This window comes from Neomonachus schauinslandi, chromosome 7 (genome assembly GCF_002201575.2).
Source record: "Neomonachus schauinslandi chromosome 7, ASM220157v2, whole genome shotgun sequence".
Lineage (NCBI taxonomy): Eukaryota > Metazoa > Chordata > Mammalia > Carnivora > Phocidae > Neomonachus > Neomonachus schauinslandi.
The window spans coordinates 126,370,494-126,396,359 of NC_058409.1; the positions used below are offsets into that span (position 1 = coordinate 126,370,494).

At 39.7% G+C, this 25,866-nt stretch overlaps 1 protein-coding gene across 2 annotated transcripts in view; it reads left to right on the top strand.

Annotated features, from left to right (window-relative positions):
* DROSHA (drosha ribonuclease III) overlaps positions 1–25,866 on the top strand; it is a 120,743-nt gene that overhangs the window by 83,896 nt on the left and 10,981 nt on the right. For both annotated transcript variants that reach the window (XM_044916981.1, XM_021695928.2), the window contains 7 exons: positions 1,076–1,135; positions 2,441–2,540; positions 5,929–6,031; positions 7,999–8,069; positions 13,910–13,954; positions 15,477–15,634; positions 16,668–16,773. In XM_044916981.1, the coding sequence (XP_044772916.1) occupies positions 1,076–1,135; positions 2,441–2,540; positions 5,929–6,031; positions 7,999–8,069; positions 13,910–13,954; positions 15,477–15,634; positions 16,668–16,773 (643 nt within the window). The remainder of the gene's footprint in view (positions 1–1,075; positions 1,136–2,440; positions 2,541–5,928; positions 6,032–7,998; positions 8,070–13,909; positions 13,955–15,476; positions 15,635–16,667; positions 16,774–25,866) is intronic.

The window sequence follows — 25,866 nt, forward strand, 5'->3', positions numbered from 1 at the left end:
ACTATGGAAGCCAAAATCCAGGCATTGACCTTCATTCTTTCTTTTCTCCCCTCCTCCATCATCGCCTCCCCAGCCCGAGCCTCGGGCATGTCTCCCCGGAGAGCCACAGTACCCTCCTCAGTGTTTGTCTTCCCTCACACATTCTTTACATAGCAGCCAGGGTGGCCCTTTAAAAACCTAAACCAGATCGTGTCACATCTCTGCCCAACCAGGGATAGTGATCTGCTGGAGCCCCGAGGGAAGCTGGCTGTGCCAGACTTTCTGAGAGGCTGAGGGAAGTTGTTTGTGGACCACCTTCCTGGTCCTTCAGCCTTCTACTTGGGTGTGAGGAACTTAGCCTCTGAGATGTGCCTTCCTCATACAGTGAAGGTGTAAATAATGTGTGATAGGCGCTGAGGGGGAGGTATTAATTTTGATGAGAGGAATCCGGCAGGGATTCGTAGAGAAGCAACATTTCACTAGACCTTGAGGGATGAGTAGGTTTGTGTGGCTCTGTGCACAGGGAAGATGGTGGAAAGCTTCAGGGCGGATGCCCCTTTCAGAGAGTACCACGCAGTTTTGGGACAAGAGCCCAAAACATAGGTGGGAGAGGATAGCAGTGGTTACCGGGACTTGAAAAAGTAGATTAGGCCTCTTTTGAAGGACTTTAGAAGCTAAGTTAAGTTTAGAGTTTGGGCAATGGGAAGCTGTTCTTGGAACGTTGTACCAAACGGATTTTTCAGTGTTCAGTTCTAACTCATTAGAGTACATTCTCCTTTCTCTGACCTACCTGATAGCAGTGTGGAAAGATTCAGTTGTTAGGGTGATAGCTCCTCACTTTAAATCTGATTCTCAGGGGAAGGAAGCCCCCAGGTCGGAAGGCCCGAACCACATAGTAGGATAGAATGCCCCCTCCCTTCCCCAGTAGGTGTCTCATACTCCAGCTAAGATGGCAGTCAGTGCTTTTGATTGTGAGGAATAAGGTGGGATGTTTCAATTACAAAAGGAGCTAACTCTTATATGTCTTTTCTTTGAGAAGAGATGGAAGGAATGTAAATGTTTCCCATTTTAAGTGATCTTTTTAATTCTCCTATAGGATTAATCACAATGAAAGGTTGGAGTTCCTAGGTGATGCTGTTGTTGAATTTCTGACCAGGTAAGGAGGTTTTTCTGCTGTCCCCCAATAATTACATTTTATAGTTAACATACTTACTATATTACCTAAATTAGCTAAATAAGGCATTGAAACACCATATTTTGTCCCGTCTGTAGAGCTTGAAAGCCACATGTCTGTGGCTCTTGCCCTGATAACTTGTACTCACTGACGCAGTAATGCACAAGATTGCAAGATGAAAGGCTACTGTCTTTGTCCTGTCAAGTTTATGTTCAAGTTGCCACAGCCACAAGAGATCAGCTTGTCTTGGTCTAGATGCTTCAGAGCTTATATTCAATTTGTAGAGAAAGGGATGATATTTTAAAATGTCATTTCATTTTCTAGGATTTGTCTTTGATCCATTTCTCACTCTTTCCAATCTCAAGGGAAGTAAAACTTACAAGTAATTTTAATGACGAGATTTTGGTGTGTGTATGTATGCATTTATATGTGTTTTCTCCCCAGAAGTGTTTTCGTGTCCTTAATTTGGTGATAAGGGTAGGAAAGTGCATTTTGTGTTTTCATACCCACATCGTTTCTCTTTTAAAGGGAGACAATGCATGCTTCTCTGGGAGCGGTCTTGAGCTATTTGTATTCTCTCTGGGTCATTTCTTTTCCCAAGAAGGACATAATGAGGCAGAGGGGCTGCTCTGCAAGCCTGTCCTCGCTGGACACAATAGGACTACATAAGCTTAGCTGCCCTGATCAACAGTGGATCTTAAAAACTGGTCTGCGATTTAGAAGAGGCAGTTGTGGTCATGGTCCGAACTGGCTTTCCATGGGGCCTTCCTCCATATCCGAGCACTTTCCTCATCAACCCGTTTGGCTTTCGTCAGGGCACAAGCAACCACGTGTGCCACTCTCAGTTCTGCTCCTGTCCCTGTCACACCTGTCAGGGACACGCTACCGCTGCTGCCCCGCCCAGGCTTCTCTTCAGAGGCCAATCATAATGCAGCCCAAGCAAAGGTATTTGTTTCCAGGCCCGATTTCTGAGTGTCACATCGGTTTGCTCTCAGCAGTATGTGACCAGCCCTTCAGGTCTTTGTCGCCAGATTTGCCAGAGCAGTCTTTTAACAGAAGTAAATGTGAAAATAGTAGTTAATGGTGTTGTTTGGGTGTTAGCATACTCAGATACACTGTGCTTACTAGTTAACTTTCAAAGACTTTTAATCAAACCCTTCAGTTTAGTTCAATTCAGCTGGTATCTGTTGTGCAGATATTGTGTGCCAGGCCTATTTTTATGACTTGGAGCTACAGACAGAATGTTGTGATGCATATTTATTTATATGCCTTTTTTTTTTTTTGCAGTGTCCATTTGTACTATTTGTTTCCAAGTCTGGAAGAAGGAGGATTAGCAACTTATCGTACTGCCATTGTTCAGAATCAGCACCTTGCCATGTTAGCAAAGGTATGTCAAATGTCTGACACATTTGTAGTAAAGTCTGACATTTTCGTCTTCAGTCCATGCATAGTTTTGCATTTGAATAAGTAGCTCTTTAGGGTGTATTAAGAGTTTAATATTTTATAGACCAGGAAGGATTTTTTTTGTTTGGGTTTTAAAGATTCAACCTTATTAGTTCTGTTACATTTGTGGGTTCACCAGCAGCTAATGAACTCCATGGTGAAGTAACTTGATAACAGAAGAGGAAAAATTTGACAGATGTGTGTGAAGAGAGTTAAACATTTGGGGAAAAGAATAAGAACAGAGCAAAAGAAATGAAATATTTTGTATTTTCCCTTTGTGTGCTATTTCTGTATTACAATTGTCTTTGATTTACATTAATAAGCAGCATTATAGCTTTGAATAGAATATGTCTGCCCATTCATACCCACAAGGGATACTTTATCGATCTTTGAGAATCCCCAAACATCACAAATCCCAGTAATGAAGATTTAGTGTTTAGGCTGTCTAGCTAGCTGACTTCATTGTTTGACTAAGAGAACCTTTTCTCAATTTAGATTCATGGTAGACATTTTACTTATTTACATGATCTCATTCCTTTCTTTGTGCGGTGTCTTAGTATAGTAAGTTATAGCAAACAGAACACAGGCGCTTGGATTGGCCATGAGGATTCCAATCCATGCCCCTCTTACAAATAGGGGGGCCATAGACAAATTGTTGTCTCCTCCAAGTCTCTGCTTTCTCATCTGCAAAATGGAGGTGGCATCAATATCTGCCACACAGGGTGGTTGTGAGAATCAAATGAGATTATTTGTTTGAGTTTTAATAATTCAGTTTATAAAGTGCTTGGCACAATCTCTGTTTGTAGTAATCACACAAACAGGTAAATAAATTAGTAGGAGTTGGTTGTTTTTATTGTGGCTGCCACTGTTCTCATTATAAATTATTACATTTTATAGACCTGTGGGTTTATTCAATAGTAGAGGAAACCGTGGCCCTTAAATCCCCCAACACCAGTGATTCACTGGAAAAGCTTTTTTGGGTTTTCCTTTAAGTATTTTTTTTTTCTTCATTTTGATGTAAATGTTGGAATTTGATAGAAAAGACTAGATAAAATCTAGTTCTTAATTTGATCTTGCTGAGGCATTAAGTATATTCCAAATGGTTTATTTTAGACTCTGGTTTTTATGTTAGCAAGAGTATATTATTTTATTTTAGGTAACATCGTAGTCATCATAGTGATGGCATTTGAGAATGTAAACAATGATGTGTTAATGAGAAACTATAGGCAACAGGAGTGCTTCTTTGTTTTAGCAGCTTTACCATGAATGAAATTCCACAACTCTACCTAAAACTGCTTTAGTGTTCAGTTGATTTAACTGTCAGATGTTTCCTGATAGGACACGTAAGTGTTCATTGGAACTACATGTGAATAAGTAGTTGTCAACCCACTCCCCCCACTTTTTTTTTTTCCAGTTTAAAATGTAATGGAATTGTATAATTATTTTTCAAACAGTTGTAGGGAGGATATTTACAAAGCGTGGAAAATTGCCCTAACAGGAAAACAGACACTGCTCTGTGACACATTAGGTGATGAATTATTTTGGCCAGTTTCTCCCTTGAGCTTTCTCTATGATCTTCCTCCACCCCAAGTACTGACATTCCCATAGAATTCAACACCCGTCTGCTCCAGTAGAAGGTAATGGTGGCCTTGCCCTTGGTCTAGACTAGTGGCTCTTAACCACTTGGGAAGGGGGCACTTGACCAAAGATTGCTGAGAATCTTTAAGAACCTAATGAAAGCTCCAGGTCAGCTCTCCAGACAAACGAACACTTCCACACATATACCACTCTCCTTTTTAAAAGTTCCACTAATGCCTACATGAAAAAGTAAAGATGTAGAGCAAAGATTATGAAAAGTTGGAAAATTCATAGCACTCCAGAATAGTTGTTTGTAATATAAAATATGGCTTGCAGTCTATTCCCAAACAGGGCTCCAGAGATTAGCAAACAATTGGATTTTCCCAGTGAAGTTGTGCAACAGATGAAATTTACATATTCTACCATAAGTTCCTGCACTTAGGGATCAATTTTTTAAAAGAGGTGTTTTCTGCTGTTGCATTTGTGGTAGTCAAAACTCATTTGAATATATTTTGTACTCATGAATTCCTAGCAATACAGAATACTGATAGCATATATCTCTTGTTTTTATTGTCTCTACCTTTTCCATTGTAAATGGATATGGATATTTTTAACATGCATACTGAGACACACAAAATCTGAGTATCTTATCTGAGGACTGATGAGACTTATATTATCCTATGTTGTTCATTGACTTGTGACTTGGTCCTTATTATGTAACATGTTACAGCTTAGTAAGAATTTATTGAATTGAATTATAGGGTAATGGAAACAGATTTATTGCATGCTTATGCAATGTTTGTATTTTTCTCCTTTTATGGAAAGAATTATGATTTCCATTTATTCAGTCTCAGGAGTTTTATTTAAAAAAAATCATTCATACTGTGTCTAGTTCTTAAAGGACTTGATTTGTATATTATAATACAATAGGATAAGAAATAAGTAGGTACTGAACTCAGAGTAAAGAGAAAATATGGTTAAGACAGAAAAAGGAAGCCAGAGGTAAAGTTATTATACACAGATATATTCCAAAGTCCTACACAATTTTGACCACAAATTTGGTTCTAAACTTTTCTGAGGCCAAATAAAAAAAGGAAGCATAATTCATTACAAACAATATTCCAGAGCCCGTAAGATAAATCCAACCCCATTGCTCAGAAGATCTCACTGAGCCTTCAGAAAGATAAGTATGGAGACCTCATAAAGGGGACACAAGTACAAAGATAAAGAGCTGCAAAAATCCTTACCAAATTAAAAAAAAAAAAGATTTAGAGGTATAAGGCATTTAGAAGTCTTCTGAGGATCCCCATTTATTCTACCACATAGAAATCTGTTGTATAGTACAAATATCAGTACCACATAACTCAGGAATCAAAGAGGTTAACTTTGGGTTGTGTTCGTGTCTCTCTAGACATGTTGGGTGAATCCAGAGGCCCATGGTCTTATAGCATAGTCTTTTTCCAGCTTGGACTAGTGCTTGGTCTGAACATGGAATTGGACTCAGGTCTGATCATTTCTGAACCATCAGAATTGAAACATCAGAGTTCATAGAAGCCTACTTGGGGAAAGGTTGCGGTTAGTCAGATCTGAACCATATGTAAGGACTCCTAATGAATGGCAAGCTAAACTCTCTTAATATACTGACACAAGGACAATTAATTTGTAACCATTACTCCTTACCCCCAGGAGAGGTTGAATTGTTACAGTTATGATTTTGCCAAATTCTTTCTTACTTGTCATTTTGAATTTTGTAGAAACTTGAACTGGATCGATTTATGCTTTATGCTCATGGACCTGACCTTTGTAGAGAATCAGACCTTCGGCATGCAATGGCTAATTGTTTTGAAGCATTAATAGGTAATTTCTCTTTTTATAATCTAGTTTCTTACATATTTAAAATGTTTGGAGAGCATATAAAATTCAGTGTGGAGACTTGGGACAAAATTACTTGTTTCCAAAGCATGTGAGGTCCCTAGTATAACACTAACTTTGTTGTATTGTGGTTAGTGTAGCTCTTCCAGAGCGAGCAGTCTTGCTTTCTTTTCTTGCATTCCTGATGCCTGAATTGGTGTCTGATGTCATGTACGTGCATATTTAGTATATGCTGAATTGAACTGAAGTGAGTTAATATGTAGGTGGATTACTTTCCAGATCCGATTCAGGATCACATACATAAATAAACAGTAAGTAGGTTGCTCATGAGGCCCTGATATTGTTTCTGATCACATTTTAAACTGTTCACAAGATTTTCTCATTTAAGCATCTTGAAAACACTGCATCTTTTAAATCCCAGGGCTTGAGTATGTATGACTATAACTTATTCACTTGAAGTAAGACTGACGCAGGCACTTTACTTCCTTGGTTTCTTTTTTACTGTAACTGGAATATAGTCAGCTGTTGGTACAGGAAAGTTATGAAGAGTTAATTAGCTGATGATTGCAAGTATGCTTTACAATGAAATGTTACAGTAGATTGACAATTCCTTGATTTTTTTTTTAAATAAATGATCGAGTACATTTTATTTTTTAAAGGCCTTTGTACTTCCTTATCAATTTTCCTTCTTCCTTTGAAAATGAATATAAAAGCATCCCATTATAGTTTTGTGCTGATGATGGTAACAGGAGAATGTTTAATAATTATTATCCACAGTCTTTTCACAGCTATGTCTGTTTTGCACAAATATGTCTATTTTCAGAGAATTTGTCACATGGAATTATTGTGCTCTGTACACATAATAATTTTGACAGTTAGTTAGTGTTATGGTTGGCTCCTGAGCCAGGTAGACGTGATTCAATTCCTTCTTGCTTTATTTATCAGCACTGTGTCTTCACCAAGTTATTGAATCTCTTTGAGCCTCAGTTTCCCCATCAATGACATGGAGATAGTGTCACTTACCTCACAGAATTGTTGTAGGGATCTTAATATCCAGTCTTGGCAGCGTCTGATTCAGAGTTCCGTTTCCTCAAACCCTTCCCCAAATCACCTACTATGAACCCAAATCCTATAAAACTTCTGTAATACTTTCTTACTGAGGTGCCTGTGAAGGTAAAGATAAGAATGTGCAAATGCTTTGCACTGTGCCTAGGGCATGAGTGGCCCCCAAACCATGACTGCTACTACTATCATCATTATTATTAGCATTATTATTATTATTATAACTACAACTACTGATAAATAATAAATAATAAATGTATTTATTCATCAAAAACCCTAAGTATCTTAATATTTTACATTTAAAAATGCCTTTCTGAAGACAGATATAAAAATATGATTTCAAAGCTATATGACTACCTTACTCTGGAGTTATTTGATACCCAATTAAAATGTTACTTGATTTGATATCCAATTTAATGTTAAAAGTTATTTCAAATTAAAGGAAAAGGTTGTCCTGATTTTTATTTGCAGAAATCTTCATTGATCTGAACTCGGGTTTTATCAGATTTTCTTATGGTCTGAAACATAAACTATAAATAGAAAGCAAAATAAAATAAAACCTAACATGCTCATAAAGCCAGGGTTTGTGCATAGTTCCCTTAGTAAGTTCATACCCATACCCTTCATGATAGCTCAGATTAGGCCTCTTTTTACTTCAAATTATTGGGTTTAGATTTCAGTAAATTGAATTTCATATTTCAGTCTAATTTAGAATACAAATCCTGGCTAAAAGAGGGAAAATGCTACCTTTAAAACAATTGCTTCTGGTCTTGTCGGTTTTTTTTTTCTGTGAGTGGGTTTTGACTTGCCTTTTGGTTTTTATAAAGATATGTAATATTCTGTGAATATTAATGCAGCCTTCCTTTTGGCGTTCCCATCCTTTTATCTAGGAGCTGTTTACTTGGAGGGAAGCCTGGAGGAAGCCAAACAGTTATTTGGACGCTTACTCTTTAATGATCCGGTATTTATCCTGAATCATTTGATTTTTCTCAGTTATATATTATTACAGAGGATTTTATATCAATTAGTGATTGTGTTTAAAGAGAGTGTAGGAGAAACAAAGTCCCCGAATCTGCTATAGATGGTAGACTTCAAGGACATCAGAATAGCTTACTCGCCTCTGTTGCAAATGGGAAAGTGCTGTAGACACTTACACGAGGGGCTGGTCTTCTACCTGAAACCCTGTCTCTCCTCGGGGCCACTTACAAATTCAATATGAATACTTTGCTTTATTTTGAAGTGTCTTGAAGTTAATTATGATTTTCTGTTTCATAATCGTTGGGTACCTACCCCATGCAGGCTTACTTGAAGCTATCGCCTCTTGGCTTTTCTGTTTATGATTTGTCTTTATGTAAATTATGTAGACTAGATAAATGTACATTTATTTTAGAAAGTCAGTTCATAGGGAGTTTCTAATAGGGCTATGAATAAAGAGTATGGAAGTACTTTTTTTCTTAAGCAAATTATAGTTTAAGAACAAATGATAGATTCTGAAATAGTTTCTGTTGTTACTAAAGTATTAAGCTATTAATATTGCTAGAGCTACCTTTTTAATCCTGCATGTAATAGAGCATACTAGATGCTTTTTGTACCAAAACAAGTCAATTTAACATTTAAAGGGAGAAGCAACTCTGTATTCCAAATTGAAATGTCATTATAATTGAGTGAAATAGCCCTCATGGAGCAATAAAGAACATAGGAAGCCAGTGTTTTAAGCCTTTCTGAAACCTTCAGCTTAAGTGGCTGTCAGATGTTATTACTGTATTACTTAGGATAGTTTAAAAAAAAAAATCAATAGTTTTGAAAAATGTGACCTGGATGATGTTCATATCTGAGGATTTGATTTTTTATATTTGTTTTTATAGAGATATGTGATGATTTTATGTGTGTGAATTCTCTCCTGATGGGAAAGTTATCTACAGATGTTCCCTGTTCCCCCATTTTGTCCTACACATATTAAATGAGTGTGCATCTTGATTTATATCTGTAACAGATGGCGTGTATTTTTAAGTCTTTTTCTCAAATCTTAAAATATCTTTGTTCTGGCCTTTATCTTTTGTTGGCAATTTCAGCAACCTCTTTACTTTTTTCTTCCCCCAGTCTTGCCTTAAACTGGTCCCCCTACCTACCCCAAGCTCCCCCTAACCCCCCCAAGCTCCCCCACCCTCTTCTCCCATCTTACCTGCATCCTCCCCATCCATTTTGTGTTCTTCTTTTCCTAAATCATATGCAGTTATACACTGTGTGTTCTTAATTGCACCAGTTTTTGTTTAGATTCTTTCTTTTCTCTCTTTAAACTGCTTTTCTCCCACTTGTCTACTTAGCAAGCTTATCTTATATTTCCAGTAGCGAGTGCAATGCTGGCACTGTTTAATAAATACTCGTTAAAGGAATGAAATGAATAAGTGACTAAATGAAAAAGCAGTGTTTAATAAATACTCGTTAAAGGAAAGAAATGAATAAGTGACTAAATGAAAAAGCAGTGTTTAATAAATACTCGTTAAAGGAATGAAATGAATAAGTGACTAAATGAAAAAGCAGAGTCTGAACATGATCTTACAAATGGGACGGCTAAGATTCAGAATTCATTTTACTGTGTCTTTTATGAAACTGAACAGTGCTTAGTAAGATACGGTCTTTCCATTTCAGCATTTTCAAGTGCACACACTAGAACAGTCTAACGCATTTGACATCTCCATGTTGGTTTACATCTGTTAGGTGGGGCGCATCAGAGACACTGGTGAACCGTTGAACTTTTTTTTTGAGTAATGGTAGTGTGAAAGTCTAATCAGCTGCAGACAGCCAGACACAAACCTGTAGACCCACAAAGTCAGATTGATTGAACCCATGTAGTCAGGGAGGCGCAAGTCCTTTCCTAGGCCTGGGCTGGTGCTGGCAGATTCTAAGGGATGGGGGCCAGGAAAGCAGGGATCAGTTCTCGGTTGCTTGCCTTTTCTGAGGCTGGATCAGAAGGATCCAGGGATTAATTTGGAATTGGGTGCTGTCAGGAGCCAAGGGCAGGTTAGCAAAAGTGTCCCCAGTAATCTTTATGTAGAGGATAAGACATAGCAAAGCAGGTCAGAGGGCAACATTGGCAAGAAAGCAGTAGTCCCTCAAAGAGGCGATCTGTTCTGACATTTTACAGCTGCTGTAAGACCTTGAGGGAAACAGTTTCCTGTGAACTTTGCAGCGGGCTTTAACTGTGTCATTCCTCTCCTGTTCACAGCAGGACTGTTTTTCCCTTCCCAGCCTGGTCTGCTGTCCATTCACTCTTCAGCCCAGACCGTTTTTCCTGGTTCCAGGTTTTCATCTTTGTGTGACCCTTCATGGTTTCCCAGTACCTTCAGATCCATTGTTGCAATTTGACCATCCCAATGGGCCTCTTAGAAAGATAGGGAGAGATTACTCTGTAATCTTTCATATTCTCCCACTCCCTCCCCACCCCCTTTTGGTCTTTACATGTCTATCCCAGTATCTCCGACCCTGGCCTTTCTCTGGAGCTCCAGAAATTAGAATAAATGTCTTTTCAAATGGCGCCTTGGCAGCTTCATGCGGGTGTTCCACAGATACCTCCTTTCAACATTTTTAGCATTTCAGCTCATCACCTTAATACCAAAACATATTTCACCTCCCTTACTTTTATCATCTAAACCCAAACTTAGGATCTTCTTTTTGTCTTGAAGCTTTTTTCTTCCCATCTCCATTCAGTTGCAAACTCCTATCAGTTCTGTCCTTAGTATCTCTTGAATTGGTTCACTGTGGGCCATCCTATTGCTTTAGTGTTTACCCTCCTCATCTCTCACATGAAATACTGAACTGGTTGTGATTCCCCACGACTCCAGTCTCTCATTCATACTACATTTAGTGTTGTCTTCTTTTTAATGTATGGATTTGATTATGGTCTTTGATTTCTTTACTGTCTGCCAGAGTCTGTATTATATAACAGAGTATTTAATAGTTTTCATAATCTGACTCCCATCTATTTTTTGTCTCCCATCTTCTCACTTCTCCTTTGTGCCATTCTAGGAATTCCCTTTTTTAATTAAAAAATTTTTTAAGACTTGATTTTTTTAGAGCAGTTTTAGGTTAATAGCCCGATTCAGAGTAAAAATTTCTCATATACCCCTTGCCTCCACACATTCACAGCCTCTCCCATTTTATCAACATCACCCATCAGAGTGGTACATTTATTACAATTGATGAACCTATATCATCACTCAAAGTCCATAGTATACCTTGTACGTTCTGTGGATTTGGACAAATGTATGATGCCGTGTGTCTATTATAATATCATATAGAGTATTTTCACTGCCCTGAAATCCTCTGTGTTCTGCCTATTAGGAGTTAACTTTTTGTGCCTATGTTCTTTGAGACGTACTACTTGTGCATTTATGGTGCTCTGCTTTTGATTCCCTCCCTCTGCTGATTTGCCAGATTCCTCATGTTCTTCAGGGTACATCTGAAGAGTTACCTCTTCTTTGAAGCTTTATCTCACACCCCCCAAGCAGAGTTTTCCTTGCATTTAGTACATATCGCTATTATAGAACCTCTCTCAGTTCATTAAATTATACTTACCTTCATTTTTCCCCACTATGCTCCTTTGAGGACAGGAATGGTATCTCATTTGTCTAAGTAAGCTAATACATAGTATGTATTCAACAAAAATATGTTGCTAAACAATAAGTGTTGGCAAGGATGAGGAGAAAAAAGAACCCTCGTGCACTCTTGGTAGGAACGCAAACTGGCACAGCTACTGTGAAAAACAGTATAGAGAGTCCTCAAAAAATTAAAAATAGATCTACCCTATGATCCAGTAATCACACTACTGGATATTTACCCCCAAAATATAAAAACACTAATTCTAAAGGACACATGCATCCCTATGTTTGTTGCAGCATTCTTTACGATAGCTAAACCATGGAAGCAGCCCAAGTGTCCATCGACAGATGAATGGATAAAGAATACACACACACACACACACACGCAGGAATATTATTTAGCCATTAAAAAGAATGAAGTCTTGCCGTTTACAGCAACGTAGATGGAACCAGAGATATGAGGCTAAGCAAAAATAGGTCAGTCTGAGAAAAACAAACACCATCTAATCTGTCACTCATATGTGGAATTTAAGAAACAAAACAAGTGAGCAAAGGAAAATAAAAAGAAAGACAAACCAAGAAATAGACTCCTAACTATAGAGAACAAACTGAGGGTTACCAGAGGGGAGGTGGGTGGAGGGATGGGTCAAATAGGTGATGGGGATTAAGGAGTGCACTTATCATGATGAAAGAAATAAAATAAGGGAAAAAAAGTTGCATTAATAAATGTCAACGGTCAATGAACATTTTCCAGAACACACTGAAGGTAGAGGTTTTGCCTGGAGCTAATAAATGCTAGAGCTGGGATTCCAATCTGGATTTTTTACAGGATATTTTCTCTGGCACCAAGGTGTGGCAGAACCTGATCTCTGAGTAGGGTAGATGAAAGGAAATGGAGGCAATTGAAATAATCTAGTCGTGAGGGGTTAAGCAGTTATACATGTAAGACATCTAAGGAGATATCACAGTGTCACTGAGTGAAAAACAAAGGAGAAGGGAGAAAGAGGAATCAAGTTGCTGAGAATTTTGAATTTTGGAGATTGGAGTTGGTTGGAAGAGATGGCTGTTTATTGTTACTGTTGATATGACCAACATTAGTAGTAGTGTCTTCTATGTGCCAGCACTGGGCTCACTGCTTTGCGGAGGAAAAAAGCATGAGAGAACATGAGAAAGTTGCAAGAACGGAGTGACATTCAGTGTAATTCATGCTACAGAGAATGCAAGGAAAAGGTTATTGAATTGGTTAAGAGAAGCTCTCTAAAGTGCCTTAAAAGAACAGTTTGATATTTAGGTTTTGTTTTTTTTTTTTTTTAATATTGGCCAAAAAAATCCCCCAAAACCCTCTAAGTGGGATGCAAGTTTTCCAAAAATATTGGGTATTTTATTTCATTTTGTCATCATGTGTGTCACAGTGATAATAAATATTCTTAGACTTCTTCTCCCCCCCCCCAAATTTTTAAAAAATATTTTTTCCCTCTTTTTAAAAATCTTTTGTTATTTGTTTGAAAAACCTAACATCAAGGCCAGAAAGTAGATTCAGTCAGAGGCTCCCTAGAGTCTAAAACTGAAAGAAAAACACTTTAATCCTGAGGAAGTTCTAATTATAACTGCCTCTAGATTTAGCTCAGTGGATAAAATAAGGTACTGGGCTTCTCCATAAAATTCACTCATTTTCATATTTCAAGGAAACATTTGTAGTGACCTGTGGTAAAAGTGTGGTCTTATAGATCTGAGAGTTTAGGAACTAGATTTGGATGTTTTCCACCCCACCTTAAAGCAGCTCAAATGCTAATGAATGAGTGCCTAAAATAAAAGACATCTGAGATGAGTTTTAATTACAAAAGGCAGAGCTGATGCACATTTCTGGGGAATGGTAAACTAAAAAATATGATTGAAACAGCAACTCAATCCCGTGTATTAGGTTAAGCAAATGTGTAACTGAGTTTTAAAAGGTATCTTTGACTTCTGGGGGTGGAGGTGGCTCTTTTCCTCCCCAGCTTAATAGGCTAATTAGAGTCACTACAGGCAGTTTGAGTGGTGAATACACTTAAAAAAAAATTAGTTTGCTAGCACTATTGAATTTGCAATAAGTGGAGTCAGCATCCGAAATAGTTCACTATTTCAAATAATGGCATTTTATTTAGTACTCCAGAGTGTGTTAAATGGCTCCCTGGAGCATTAAAAGCATCACTCTATTTTCCAGGACCTGCGCGAAGTCTGGCTCAATTATCCTCTCCACCCACTGCAAGTAAGTGCGACCTTCCTGTCTGCAGTGAGCTTTATAGCTCCGGGTAGTCCTGTTACTTTAGTTTGCCTATTTTCCCCTCCTGCTTTTATCAACCTTTGATTGCCTTCAGTGACATTATGACTTTAAGCTGGGGTGTCAGGCAGAACTGGAAAACTTTGCAACAAATAGTAAAATGAACCCATGTGTTGCATCTGTGCTTTGGGGTGGGGTGGGGGGGCACTGGGGGTCACCTTCCCTCATAAGACCAGAGGAATACTTGTGTGGTTGTGGTGTGGTGCCCTCTCTCCCCCAGAAAAGTGATATTCAAAGCTTAAGATGTTGTTTCTAGTGTATCTCCCTGGCTGCTATTAAAGAGAAAATAATGTGGAAGCAAGTGTGTGTTTAGTAAAAAGAACAAATACAAAATTAACATTGCTAAATTGTAAGCTAATTTAGATCTTGGGAATTGAGGGCTTTGACTCAGATTGCTTAAAACATATTGTAAATTAAAATTTTAGTACAGTGTGATGACTTTTTACTCAAGATTTTGGTATTTAAAAGGTCTGTATGTGGTGACATCCTTTTTCCCAGTTGGTTTAGAAACTCTTTGTATTCTTTCCTTTTATTTCTGTTTTACCTGGAGACATATATGTATGCATATATATATATTCTCATACACATTTTTATATGTGCATGTATGTATATGTACATTATACATATATAAGAAGCACTAGTGGCTGAACCCTAATGAGAGGCTTTACAGTAATAAATGGCATTAATTCAGAGAACTTTAGAAACATTAGTATGAAATTGTCCAAAGTTGTTGAAAATGTTCACTTTAATTACTCTTCTCGTATATGCTCTCACTTTTGCATTGAGTTGTTCAAGACTTACTGTTTTGTGGAGCACCTGCCGGGTGGTACAGTAATCTCCAGTGTAAGCTAAATCCAGCTTTAATCATGTTCATTTGCCAAAATAGGCTGGTCCCTAGAAGACACACAGAGGTCATATTCCCCTCATAGGGTGGTTCTCAAAGGTCAGTCTCCATACCAGCAGCCTCTGCCTCTCCCGGGAACTCGTCTGACAGGCAGATTCTCAGTCCTTACTCCAGACATACTGAATCAGAAACTCTGGGAGTAGGGCCCAGCCATTTGGATGTAATAGGCTCTATAAGGGTTCTGATGAACGTGAAAGTTTGAGAACCACTGCATTACTAGATATACATATTCTCCATGAGCAGTTCTTCACTTTGCCCATTCCTCGGAGAGTTAGTATAATACGTGGGATTTTGAACTATCTGTGTACAGTACTTGGCCTTGAAACTTGATAGAAGATTGGAAAATATTATTTTAGCCTTCTTTAAATATTAGGTTTGTTTGCCATTCTAAGGGATGAGAAAGAAGCTTCCGTGTTTTATTGGCATTTCAGAAATTTCTACCCATGGGAGAAGGAATTTTATAAAACACTATCCTAGAGTTGATAATTACTCTTGTAACCAAAAACTGCATGTGATTTTTATTTATTTTTTATTCTTTTCCTGCAGCTACAAGAGCCGAATACTGATCGACAACTTATTGAGACTTCTCCAGTTCTGCAGAAACTTACTGAGTTTGAAGAAGCAATTGGAGTAATTTTTACTCATGTTCGACTTCTGGCAAGAGCATTCACTTTGAGAACTGTGGGATTTAACCATCTGACCCTGTAAGTTAGATTTAACCGTGCAGTCCCAGTGTGACCATTTAGACAGGCAGTCCCGAACCTTTGCTGCGTGCCTTTCAAAGGAATTGGGATTTCAAACATATTTCTAGGAAAGTCACATCATGAGATGGGTGAGTAGGCAGACACTGGTGTGGATCAGGGGATAGGTTCCAATCCAGTATTTTTGGTTTCATTGTCATGCATCTTATTTCTTCATAAAGTGTAAGAAAAGCATGAAGGAAGTAAAAATTTTATCTGTAAAGGAACAGATACTAAGTATTTTAGGCTTTACAGGCCATGTGGTCTCTGTTGCAGTGATTCGACTCTGCTCTAGTAGCGTAAAAGCAGCCACAGAGAAAATGTAAATGAGTGGGCATGGCTCTGTCCCAATTAAAGTTGCAAAAACAGACCGTGGGCTGAAACTGGCTCTCCATCCTAGCTCTAGATGAATGATTTGGATATGAGCTAATATAATAATTAGGAAAATAACCAAAATGTTATTTCTTTGCCTGTTGTTTTTTATTTAGTTCTTGGCTTCTCTCCCCCAAATCAAATATTCACAGCTCTCTTTAAAGTGTAGAGATTTAAGATTCTTGTCAGATTTTTTTCTTTTTTTAGTGTCCTAAAACTGGATTCCAGATTTGAATGATAGAGTGTGTATTTCAGTAAAGAAGTAAAGATTTAACAAAGAAAATTCCTGGACCATTTTGCTTTGTTTTATCTATGTAGGAGTGTTATCTATACTTTATTTTTCAACTGATACTCCTTAAGTTATGACCAGGCACTATTTACAGTCTTCATTTACCAGTTATTTAATCCTTAGATAGTAGTCCCTGTACTCTTCTTCGAAACTCAGTCTATATTGACTCAGGTCTCTTCTCAGTTGAGGGGCCTTAGGGGATTGTATTTAGTTTTGTGTTTTAAAGCAAGGTGAACACATTGCCTTCTAAAACCGTGCCTTTTTAAAAATTCTGCTTCTTTTTTTTAAATATACAAATGCTTATTGATCTCTTTGCATTGATGTTGTTTTTTCCAGAGGCCACAATCAGAGGATGGAATTCCTAGGTGACTCCATAATGCAGCTGGTAGCCACCGAGTACTTATTTATTCATTTCCCAGATCATCATGAAGGACACTTAACTGTGAGTTTGTGTTAAATCATTCCCTCCAGTAAGATTGCTATGTAATAGAGTGAAGATTAGAGTAGCTAAATATATATTTATGTAATTAATTACTTAGTTCTTGACTTTAGCATATCATATGGTTTTGTTCATTTCATTATGCAAATTGTATATAAAACAGTATATGAGAAGAACTTATTTTATGAACTCCCTTCATTTAATGATTGCATACTCTGTGCAAGACATTGACTTGAGCTAGGCTTCATGGGAAGAGCAAATATTAGTTGACACCTATCCATAAGGAGTTTAAAAACTATTAGCAGAAATGAAAAATGTAAATAAATAGCTACAAATACTCTCTCTCTCTATGTATATATATATATATAGGATGTATGTGTATGTGTTATGTGTGCATGCATACAATACATGTACACTGTGAAAAGTAGTAAGTAATTGTAACTAAATATAGGAGAGAACCATGTGAAATATTATGAAGAGGCATAGGTAAACTGATGCACTTGTGCTGTTTAGAAAAAGATAAGATTTCTTTTAGCTGTGGATTTCCAAGAAGGCTTCATGCATATGATGATGTTTGAGCCTTTAAAGATGAGTAGGATTTGGCCACTAAGATTAATGGGAAGAAATTTCTATGCAAAGATACGCCACACATTGGGCCTGCTGAAACAAAGGCACAACATGAAAAACCAGAAGATAGAGAGACAGTAGGGAATCAGTTTGGCTGGATCCAGGGCAGAGTTGAAAGGGACTTACAAAGACAAGGTTTGATTTATGAACAAAGTGAAACAGTCCCCATTTCTCTCACTTCTGTTTCATTTTATAAAATTGTATTGAGCTTTTCTATTTGTTGCATACTATTTGTACTCTGAAACTGATCAATAATATAGCCAGAATGGTGAACAAAGCATATCTGGAAGCCAGTCATGATGATCTCTCAAGGCGCAAGAATAACCTTTGAGAAGACCCTCTAGAGTTGGGCATTGAGAAAGCAAATACTTTCTGGGCCAAGAAAAATAGTAGTGTGCTCTAAGATATTTTGTTAGTGTAGCCTTCCTTTTGTATTATACTAGAAGCAAATAATAAGTCTTTCATACTTTGCATCTCCACGATTTTTATGCATGTCTTGCTTTGAATAGAATTGGATCTTATCTCTGCAACTGTGAACCCTGGAAATAGTTTATGTGAGACACAAATATTGGAATTAAGGAGAATATGGTGACTTGACTATGTTTAGATATAATTTTTCAGTGAAATTTCTAAGCCTAACAAAATGTGATTCTTTTATTCGCTCACTCAATGAGTATTGTGTTCTTACCATGCCCCATACTATTATATGGGAAATCAGTAATACTATTCTTTTAAATTTAATTTAAAGTTAACAGTTTGATTACCATTTAAAGTTAACTATTTTTGGATGGACAGGGAAGTATTTCCTCTTGAATTAATATTAAATTCTTAAGTAAGAACATAGGAGTATTTACCAAAAATAAACTAGTGTCTAGTATCTTGCTGTGCATTAGGGAATCAATAAATGCTTGTTCAGTATCTTCCATTAGGGAATAGACTTCATCGCTGTCAGATTATCTGGTTGGTCTGAGAAATGGCCAAACCAAGCCAAGTGGCTTGAAATAGTAATTCATTTTTTTGGCCATATAGAGGCCACTGGTGAAAATGTGTGACTAAATACACACATTTACCCCTGTATTCCTGCAAAACTAATTGTGAACTCTAGGATTTTGTAGAGGTGGAATGTTCTAGATCACCAAGTTTACTGCTTCCCATCTTGGTCTAGATAAAGGGAAAACCAGGACTATGCTAAAGACTCTATAGTTTTGTGTTCTTTCCAAAACTGCTTCAGTGCCATAGCTGTAGTTTGATCCAAAATGTATTTATCAGCCTTGCTGTCTTAAAATTAGAGAATTTTTGAAGAGCTTCTTAGATGGTAAATGACAAAATTATGATATGACGGTTTTATTAACTATATTCATAGAAAGCCTTGGTAGAAATCAATAGGACTGACAGATCTGCTGGTAAAACAAAGATGATCTGTTATCCACTGAGTACATATTTTAAAGGATATGAACTCTTGTCGGCGCTGGCATGGTTGCTCCCTCCCTCCTTCTTGAAACACTGTCCTTCATTGGCTGCTGTCAGCTTCTGTCAGCTTCTGTCAGTTTCTGTCAGCTTCTGTCACGCGTCTGAAAGGCTCCTCTCTAGGCCCTTGTCTCTTGTCACGAGAGCCCCTCCTCGGCAGTCTTTTCCACGTACACACTGTCGGTTTCACTCTAGCCACAGTGACGTCCACACAGACCTCTTCAGTCCCATTGCTTCCTGAGCTCCAGTAAGTAGCTGCCCCCTCGGCGTCTCCCCGTGGCCAAGACCAAACCTAGAGTCTTCCAGCAGCCGCTTCTCTCCCAGCGTTCCCTGAGTAATTGAGAGGCAGTGGCAGCGGCTGCCAGCCCGTGTTGCAGGTCAGAAACCCAGGAGTCATCTTTGATTCCTCCTTCCACCCACGGCCCTACATTCTAGACCATTCACATGTCCTGACATTGTTACTTCTTGAGTAAACACCTCGTCTTCATCACCTAAATCCTCTCAACCAGCCTGGGTCACCTGGACTGCGGTAGTAGCTTCTGCGTCGCCGGTTACAGGAATATGCTTGGCAAAGAAACCCCATTAGAAGGGGTGGCATTTATTAAATTGCACAGGATATGATCTTCAGGTTGTGTTTGTACCAAGCACTAGGCAGTGCAGCGTTTTCAGATTTCCCCGAGCTGTATGCTGCTGTTTGCAAAGCTGGCCTTTGCAGTTCTGTACTCTCCCGCAGTAGACAGTGTCCGGGCAGAGACCCTCCGGTCGGCCCGGGTTTCAGTCCTGTTGGCCGGGTCGTAGCTTCCTAACCGGTCTTCCTCTGTTCTCTCTTCCCTGATCTGACCATGCATTTTCACGTGGCGGCCGGGGGTGTGTTTTTACAGCAGAGCTTCTGTGACCGTACTCGCCCTTCGTCTTCAGTCCACTCTGGTTATTCCTCTCATCTCCCCAACCACTAAGTATTGGAGCACCCCCGTTCTCAGACCTCTTCTCTTTTCTCTTGACCTCCTTTCTGGGAGTGATCTCACGGCTCTGACGACTTCTACACACCACTTCCTCATGCATATCTTACGCCTGTACTTCTCGCCCTGACTCCAGACTTGTGTCTTTATATCTCCAGATATACTTGAATACCCAGGTATAAGATATACTGGAATCCCTAGTTGGATTTCTGCCAGGCATCTCCAACCTAACATGGCCAAAACAAACCTGCTTTTCTCTAGGTGTTGTCCATATCAGCAAGGATCTTTTCATTTTTACGATTGCTCAGGCTGAAAACCTCAAAGTCATCCTTAACTGTCCTCTTTTCTTCATGTTATACTGTTAGCCGCTAGCATATCCTATTGATTATGCCTTAAAAATTTGTCCAGAACGTGACTACTTTTCACAAGCTCCACTGTTACTGCCCTGGTCCAGGCTACTATTATCTTTTCCCTGAATTACAGCCATAGCCTCCCAACTGGTCCAAACCACCCCACGTGCCCCACGCCCCCCAGCCCTCAGTCTTGTTTAGCACATCATCTAGAGGAATTGTTTTTAAAGGGAAGTCAGATTACAGCCCTCCTTTGTGAAAAACCTTCCAAAGATTCCCTGTGTCAAGGGTAACAGTGTTGTTGCCTACTAGACCCTATGACCTGCCTCCCTGACACTGTCTTTGTCTCCTAGACTCTTTGCATTGGATCCTGTGCCATTCCCGTAGGACACTAAGCAAGCCTTTGCCTCGGGGCCTTTGCACATGCTGTGGCCAAATTCTTTGTCTCCCTTAGGTTTCGGTTCAAATGCTATCTTATCAGTGAGGCCTTTAACTTACCCTGCTTAAATTGTGACCTCTTCCCCTTGTCCCTAGTTCCCCTCTCCCAGCTGGGAAACTCATTTCCATTTTCTCCTGAGCACATACTATGTATTTTACTTGTTTACTGTCAGTTTTCTGTCGTCAGAGTGTAAATTCCTTGAGGGCAAGAGGTTTTGTCTGTTTTCTTCATTCCTGATTCCCTGGGTCCTTGGCATTCCTGGCATATCAGTGCTCAGCAGATATGCTGAATAAATGATCGTCCTATCCCGGTCCAGGGTTCTTTGTTTATTCTTTGGATAGTGACTAAAGAACAAGGAAGGTCTAGCCTGGTCTGGCCTGCCCACCTGCCCGCCTCGTGCAATATGCTCTTCTTTTCATTGTGCACCTCTATACTGCCCTGTTCCATGTTCCTCCAAGCCCCCTCCGGCCATCAGGCTTTACATGTGCTCTTCTTGTTCCTGGGCAACATTCTGTTTCCAACCCTTACTCTCATCTGCCTGGTCTCTCCTACTCTTCCATTAGACATCAGTTATGGCTTGACATCTGGAAGCAAGGAGAACCTTTTCAGATCCTCCCCCCGCCCCACCCCGCAGCCCAGTGAAAATTCCACGTTCTTTTATTTCCTGGCACTCACTTATTTCAGTTTGCCTGACCCACTAACCTAGAAGTTCTGTGAGAGCGTGTTTTTATTTATCACTCTGTGCCCAGCCATATGGTAGGCTTTCAATACATATTTGATAAATAAATAAAAGAAAGAGTTTTGCTGGCAGCTAAGTTGTATGGAAAGGGAAGTAGAAGTGGCATTGGAGGGAAGTGCCATGTTGTTTTACGTATGAAGAAGGAGGCTGAAAACTTATTTATGAATGTCTCAAGATTAAAATTAGTTGAAAATTTGTGGAGGATTACTTACTACAGTTGCATTTGTATGGGGGGTGGCAAATTATTTATTATTGTGATTAAAAAACACACAACTACATTTAATTCACACTGGGAGGCATTAGTTAGCTTTGAGCCCTTTGTGCACTTGTTTTACAGAGAATAGGACAGTTGAACAAATGAAATCATGGATTTGAAGTTTTGAATGCTAATGGGGAAAAACAGTGTTGTATGAGTTGGATATTAGGAAAGGCCTGCTTGGGAAGGAATATCAGGCATAGAAAATTGTTCTAGGATGACTGAGGTTGATTTTGTAGACTGAAGTATTTTTAGGGTAGAACCTAGAACCTGCCCAGCAGGGGTTAGGTAAATAGTGAGAGGGTCCCAAAGAGCACTAGCTCAGACCAGGATGCCTGTCTTGTCACACTTGCAAGTTTTAACACCTGCATATCGTTCTTCCCTCTGTATCATTCCTCCTTCTTCGCCTTTACCGTGTGCTACGGAGCTAAAAATCGTTGTTAATCCTATGCCTCTACTATGCGTAACACACCGTGCCCACCTGTGTGTGCATCAGTGAGATGAACTTGCAGAAATATTTGTTTATAGAGGAATGATTTGGAGTAAGGAGAAAGCAGGGATTACAAATAAAAAGTTTGAGAACCAGTGATCTAATCCCCGCCTGAAACATAAATCATTTAGACAAATGCATATCTCATCTACAAGATCTCTTTGAGAGGATAGTTTCCACAGCCTCCTGTTTGAGAATTTCTCAGTCACTGACATAATTTGGCTCTTTGTATCCGACCTGCATCCCACCCGCCAGCATTTGTGCACCTTTTCTTTAGTTAGCACAGGAAATGGAGACCATCTGGTTACCACTCTTGGTATAACAGGCCTGTGTGGCACATCGCTGTCACTCTTAATACGATATTCTGCTTTCACTCCATGCTCTCATATTAAAGCCCTTAAAATAATAAATCACAGTCTACTTACTTTACACTAGGTGGCCCTCTTTGGTTGCTCACGTCCTGCAGCTGTGGCTTCCTCTTTGGAATCAAGAGTGAATAGAGAAGTTGAAGGAAGCATGCCAGTATGTTTCTTTGTTTGTTTTAAACCAATAAACCTTTTTCCTATTAAAATTTAAGTTTAGTCATGAGAGACTGCTGTGCCAAGATAGTAGAAAACACCCTGGATTCTCCAAGTCAGAATTGGAGATGTGTGACACTTATATTTGTCCTGCCATTGCATCAGGGACTCGGCCATCTTTTTTTCAGCTTCACAGAGAGTCCTGACTACAGCTTTCTTCATTTTTTCTGGTGATTTCAAGTGTAATTTTGTCTTTGGGGGATGGGGGAGGGTTAAAGAAAAAGTTGTGAAGGGCAGCCTAGCACTTGGTAAAATGGAAAGCTTTGAAGACAGTACATAGACCGGTATCTAGACCATCTGTGTTGAAGAAAAATCCAGAGGAATTCCTAGAACTTTCTATAACCCTTTTCTTGTAACCAGACAGTGAGCTCATCTTGCGTAATAATGATGATGCCACTGCGGGTAAGAACAGCAGCTAACATTTCATGTGTGTTGATGATGTGCCAGGCATTGCAGCGTAATACATTACGACCCCATGAAGTAGGTACCTCTTGCTCCATTTTATAGATGAGGAAACTGAACCTCGGAGAGATTTAGTAACTTACCCACGGTCACTTAGCCAGGAAGTGGTAGGGCCACAGTTTGAACCCAGGAAGCTTGGTGCCAAATCTCTTGCCTTTCACTACCACATCTAACACAAGGCCTTGTTTGCAAAACAGTCTAATAACTATTTCAAGCTCAATTGGGTACTTAATATTCATTTTCTAGAATTCTACTTAAAAATAAAAAGCAGATATTTCCTCTTTGTAAAATAATAATTGATAGCATCAATATCTGCAGGCTTTCCAACCATATAGGTCTTGCCCCATTCAAATCCATCCATCAAAACGATCTTTCTAAAATCAAAAAATTACCTTGCTACTTCTCCCAGTTGACACTTTTTGGAATTCCTTCTCCCCTACAGGAAAGTACAGACTTCTTTACATGACCTGCAAGACTCTGCCCAGAGGCCAGCCAGCCTTGCCTGCATCAGCTCCCCCTGAGTCTGCTCTGACCGGTCTTCCAGTCCCCCCGCAGTGATCACCTTGCTGTGTCCTGGCCCCTTGTTTTGACAAATCTGTTCCTTCTTCCTGGAAAACCCTTTCCCACCATCTTAGTCTGTTCAGGCTGCTAGAACAAAATACCACAGACTAGGTGGCTTAGGAACAGTAGAAATATATTGCTCAGAGTTCTGGAGGCTGGAAGTCCCAGGATCAGAGTGCCAGTCTGGTTGGGTTCTGGTGAGAGCCCTCTTCAGGTCATAGACTTCTCATTGTACCTTCACAGGGTGGAAGGGGCTAGAGATCTCTCTGAGGCCTCTTATAAGGGCATTGATCCCACTCTTGAGGGCTCCATCCTCATGACCTAATCACTCCAAAGGCCCACCTCCTAATGCCATCATCTTTAGGGGTGAGGATTTCAACATAGGAATTTGGTGGGGCGGGGGGGGACACACAAACACTCAGACTGTAGCACCCACCCTTCTGGCAGACTCTTTTTTTTTTTTTTTAAAGATTTTTTTAAAATTTTTTTTATTTGACAGAGAGAGATACAGCGAGAGAGGGAACACAAGCAGGGGGAGTGGGAGCGGGGAGCCTGATGCGGGGCTCGATCCCAGGACCCTGGGACCATGACCTGAGCCGAAGGCAGACGCTTAACGACTGAGCCACCCAGGCACCCCTGGCAGACTCTTTTTTTTTTTCAGTTCTGACTCTATGTTCATCAGAAGACACCTACATGAATTTTTTTTTTAATGCATATGTCCCAAGTTATATCCCCAGGAATACTAATGCCTTGGTTCTTGGAAGAGGCCTGAGCACCAATATCTCAGAAGCACCTTATGATTCTGATGTACCAGCCAGGTCAGCGAGCCTCGGAACTGTTTTTCCTCAGGGGTCAGGTCGTCCAGAAGAAGGCTGGGGTAGAAAGGGGCGCCTGCGTGCCCTGTGTCCTCCATGCTGTCACAGCAGCTACCACAGTGCGTCACAGTGGCCGCTTTGTGTGGCTTCCTTTGGAGATTAGTAGCCATGGGGTGTCGATCATCTTGGGGTCTGTCCGCTGTCAGTGCAGTGCCTGGCACAGAATTGGGCTCCACAGCCACTACACTGAACTGCGGTAACTCCAGGTGGTTTTCTGCTGTGTGACCCCCTCTTGCTCCCACTTGTTGGCAAGCAGTGTGATGCCTTCTGAAGTAGAGTTCAGCAAAGGCTGAGGGTGGAAGCTGTCACTTAAAGGACTGCTGTTCGGACTCTCTTGTTTAGGTAAAGAGCAAGGTCTTCTTTTCAATTCAACTTCTCAATTGAAATGGACTCTACAAATATAGATGATTTATGGCTTCCTTCTTCCCCCCTGGGTTTTGGTTCAGGCTCTGAGTTTTGGCAAGAACTTCAAGATCACTTTCTACTGGCCACCCTGCAGCTTCAAGACCTGTCGGGGCGGATCTTAAATAAAACTAGAAGCATTTGTTTCCATCCTCAGTGCTTTCCTCCTCCTCGGTCCATCACCCTTACCGTGTAATACTAATGAAAGAGCCCTGACGCTGGAAGGCAGCTGCGAGGGCCTGGTAGCCTGTGATGTATGGTGTGTTGTGTGGGCTCATGGGGTGTACTTCTGGCTTATTGATTTTGAGGCATGACATCCCCATGTAGGCAGCCTGAATTAGGGTTCTGTCTTCTCACCAAAGCATATACCGAGAGAGAACTCAACTTGCTCAGCGTAACCATATTCTCAAAATAGCCCTCCTATTCCATCCCCCCCCTCCAGCCTCTACTTTGAGAACTGTCTCCCCCTGTCTCCCCATTGGGAATCCAGATGAAAAAAGATCTCTCCCTTCCAGCTCAGTTATTCTGTAATTATAGGATACTAGGCTGATAGGCTCCTATTGGTTGGGTCTTCTATTAACGTTATATGGTAGGCCTTTTTAATTTTGAGCTTCTCTGTGGATATTAATTTTAATGAAACATTTACTATATTGAGAAAAAAGATAGAGTTGGGGGAAATAGGAGGAGGAAGGGAGCAGAGACAAGCAAAGAATAATAGTCTTAACTCAATAGCAAGCATGGCTTATGAAGATCAAGTTGTATTTCTGCTTCATGCATCACTGTCAGACAAATTAAGAACATATTGTTTCTTATTTATCTATTGTCAAGGATGCAATCTCAGGCATTGAGAATAAATCTTGATTTTCATAAGCTCGGTTGACACTGGAGCCA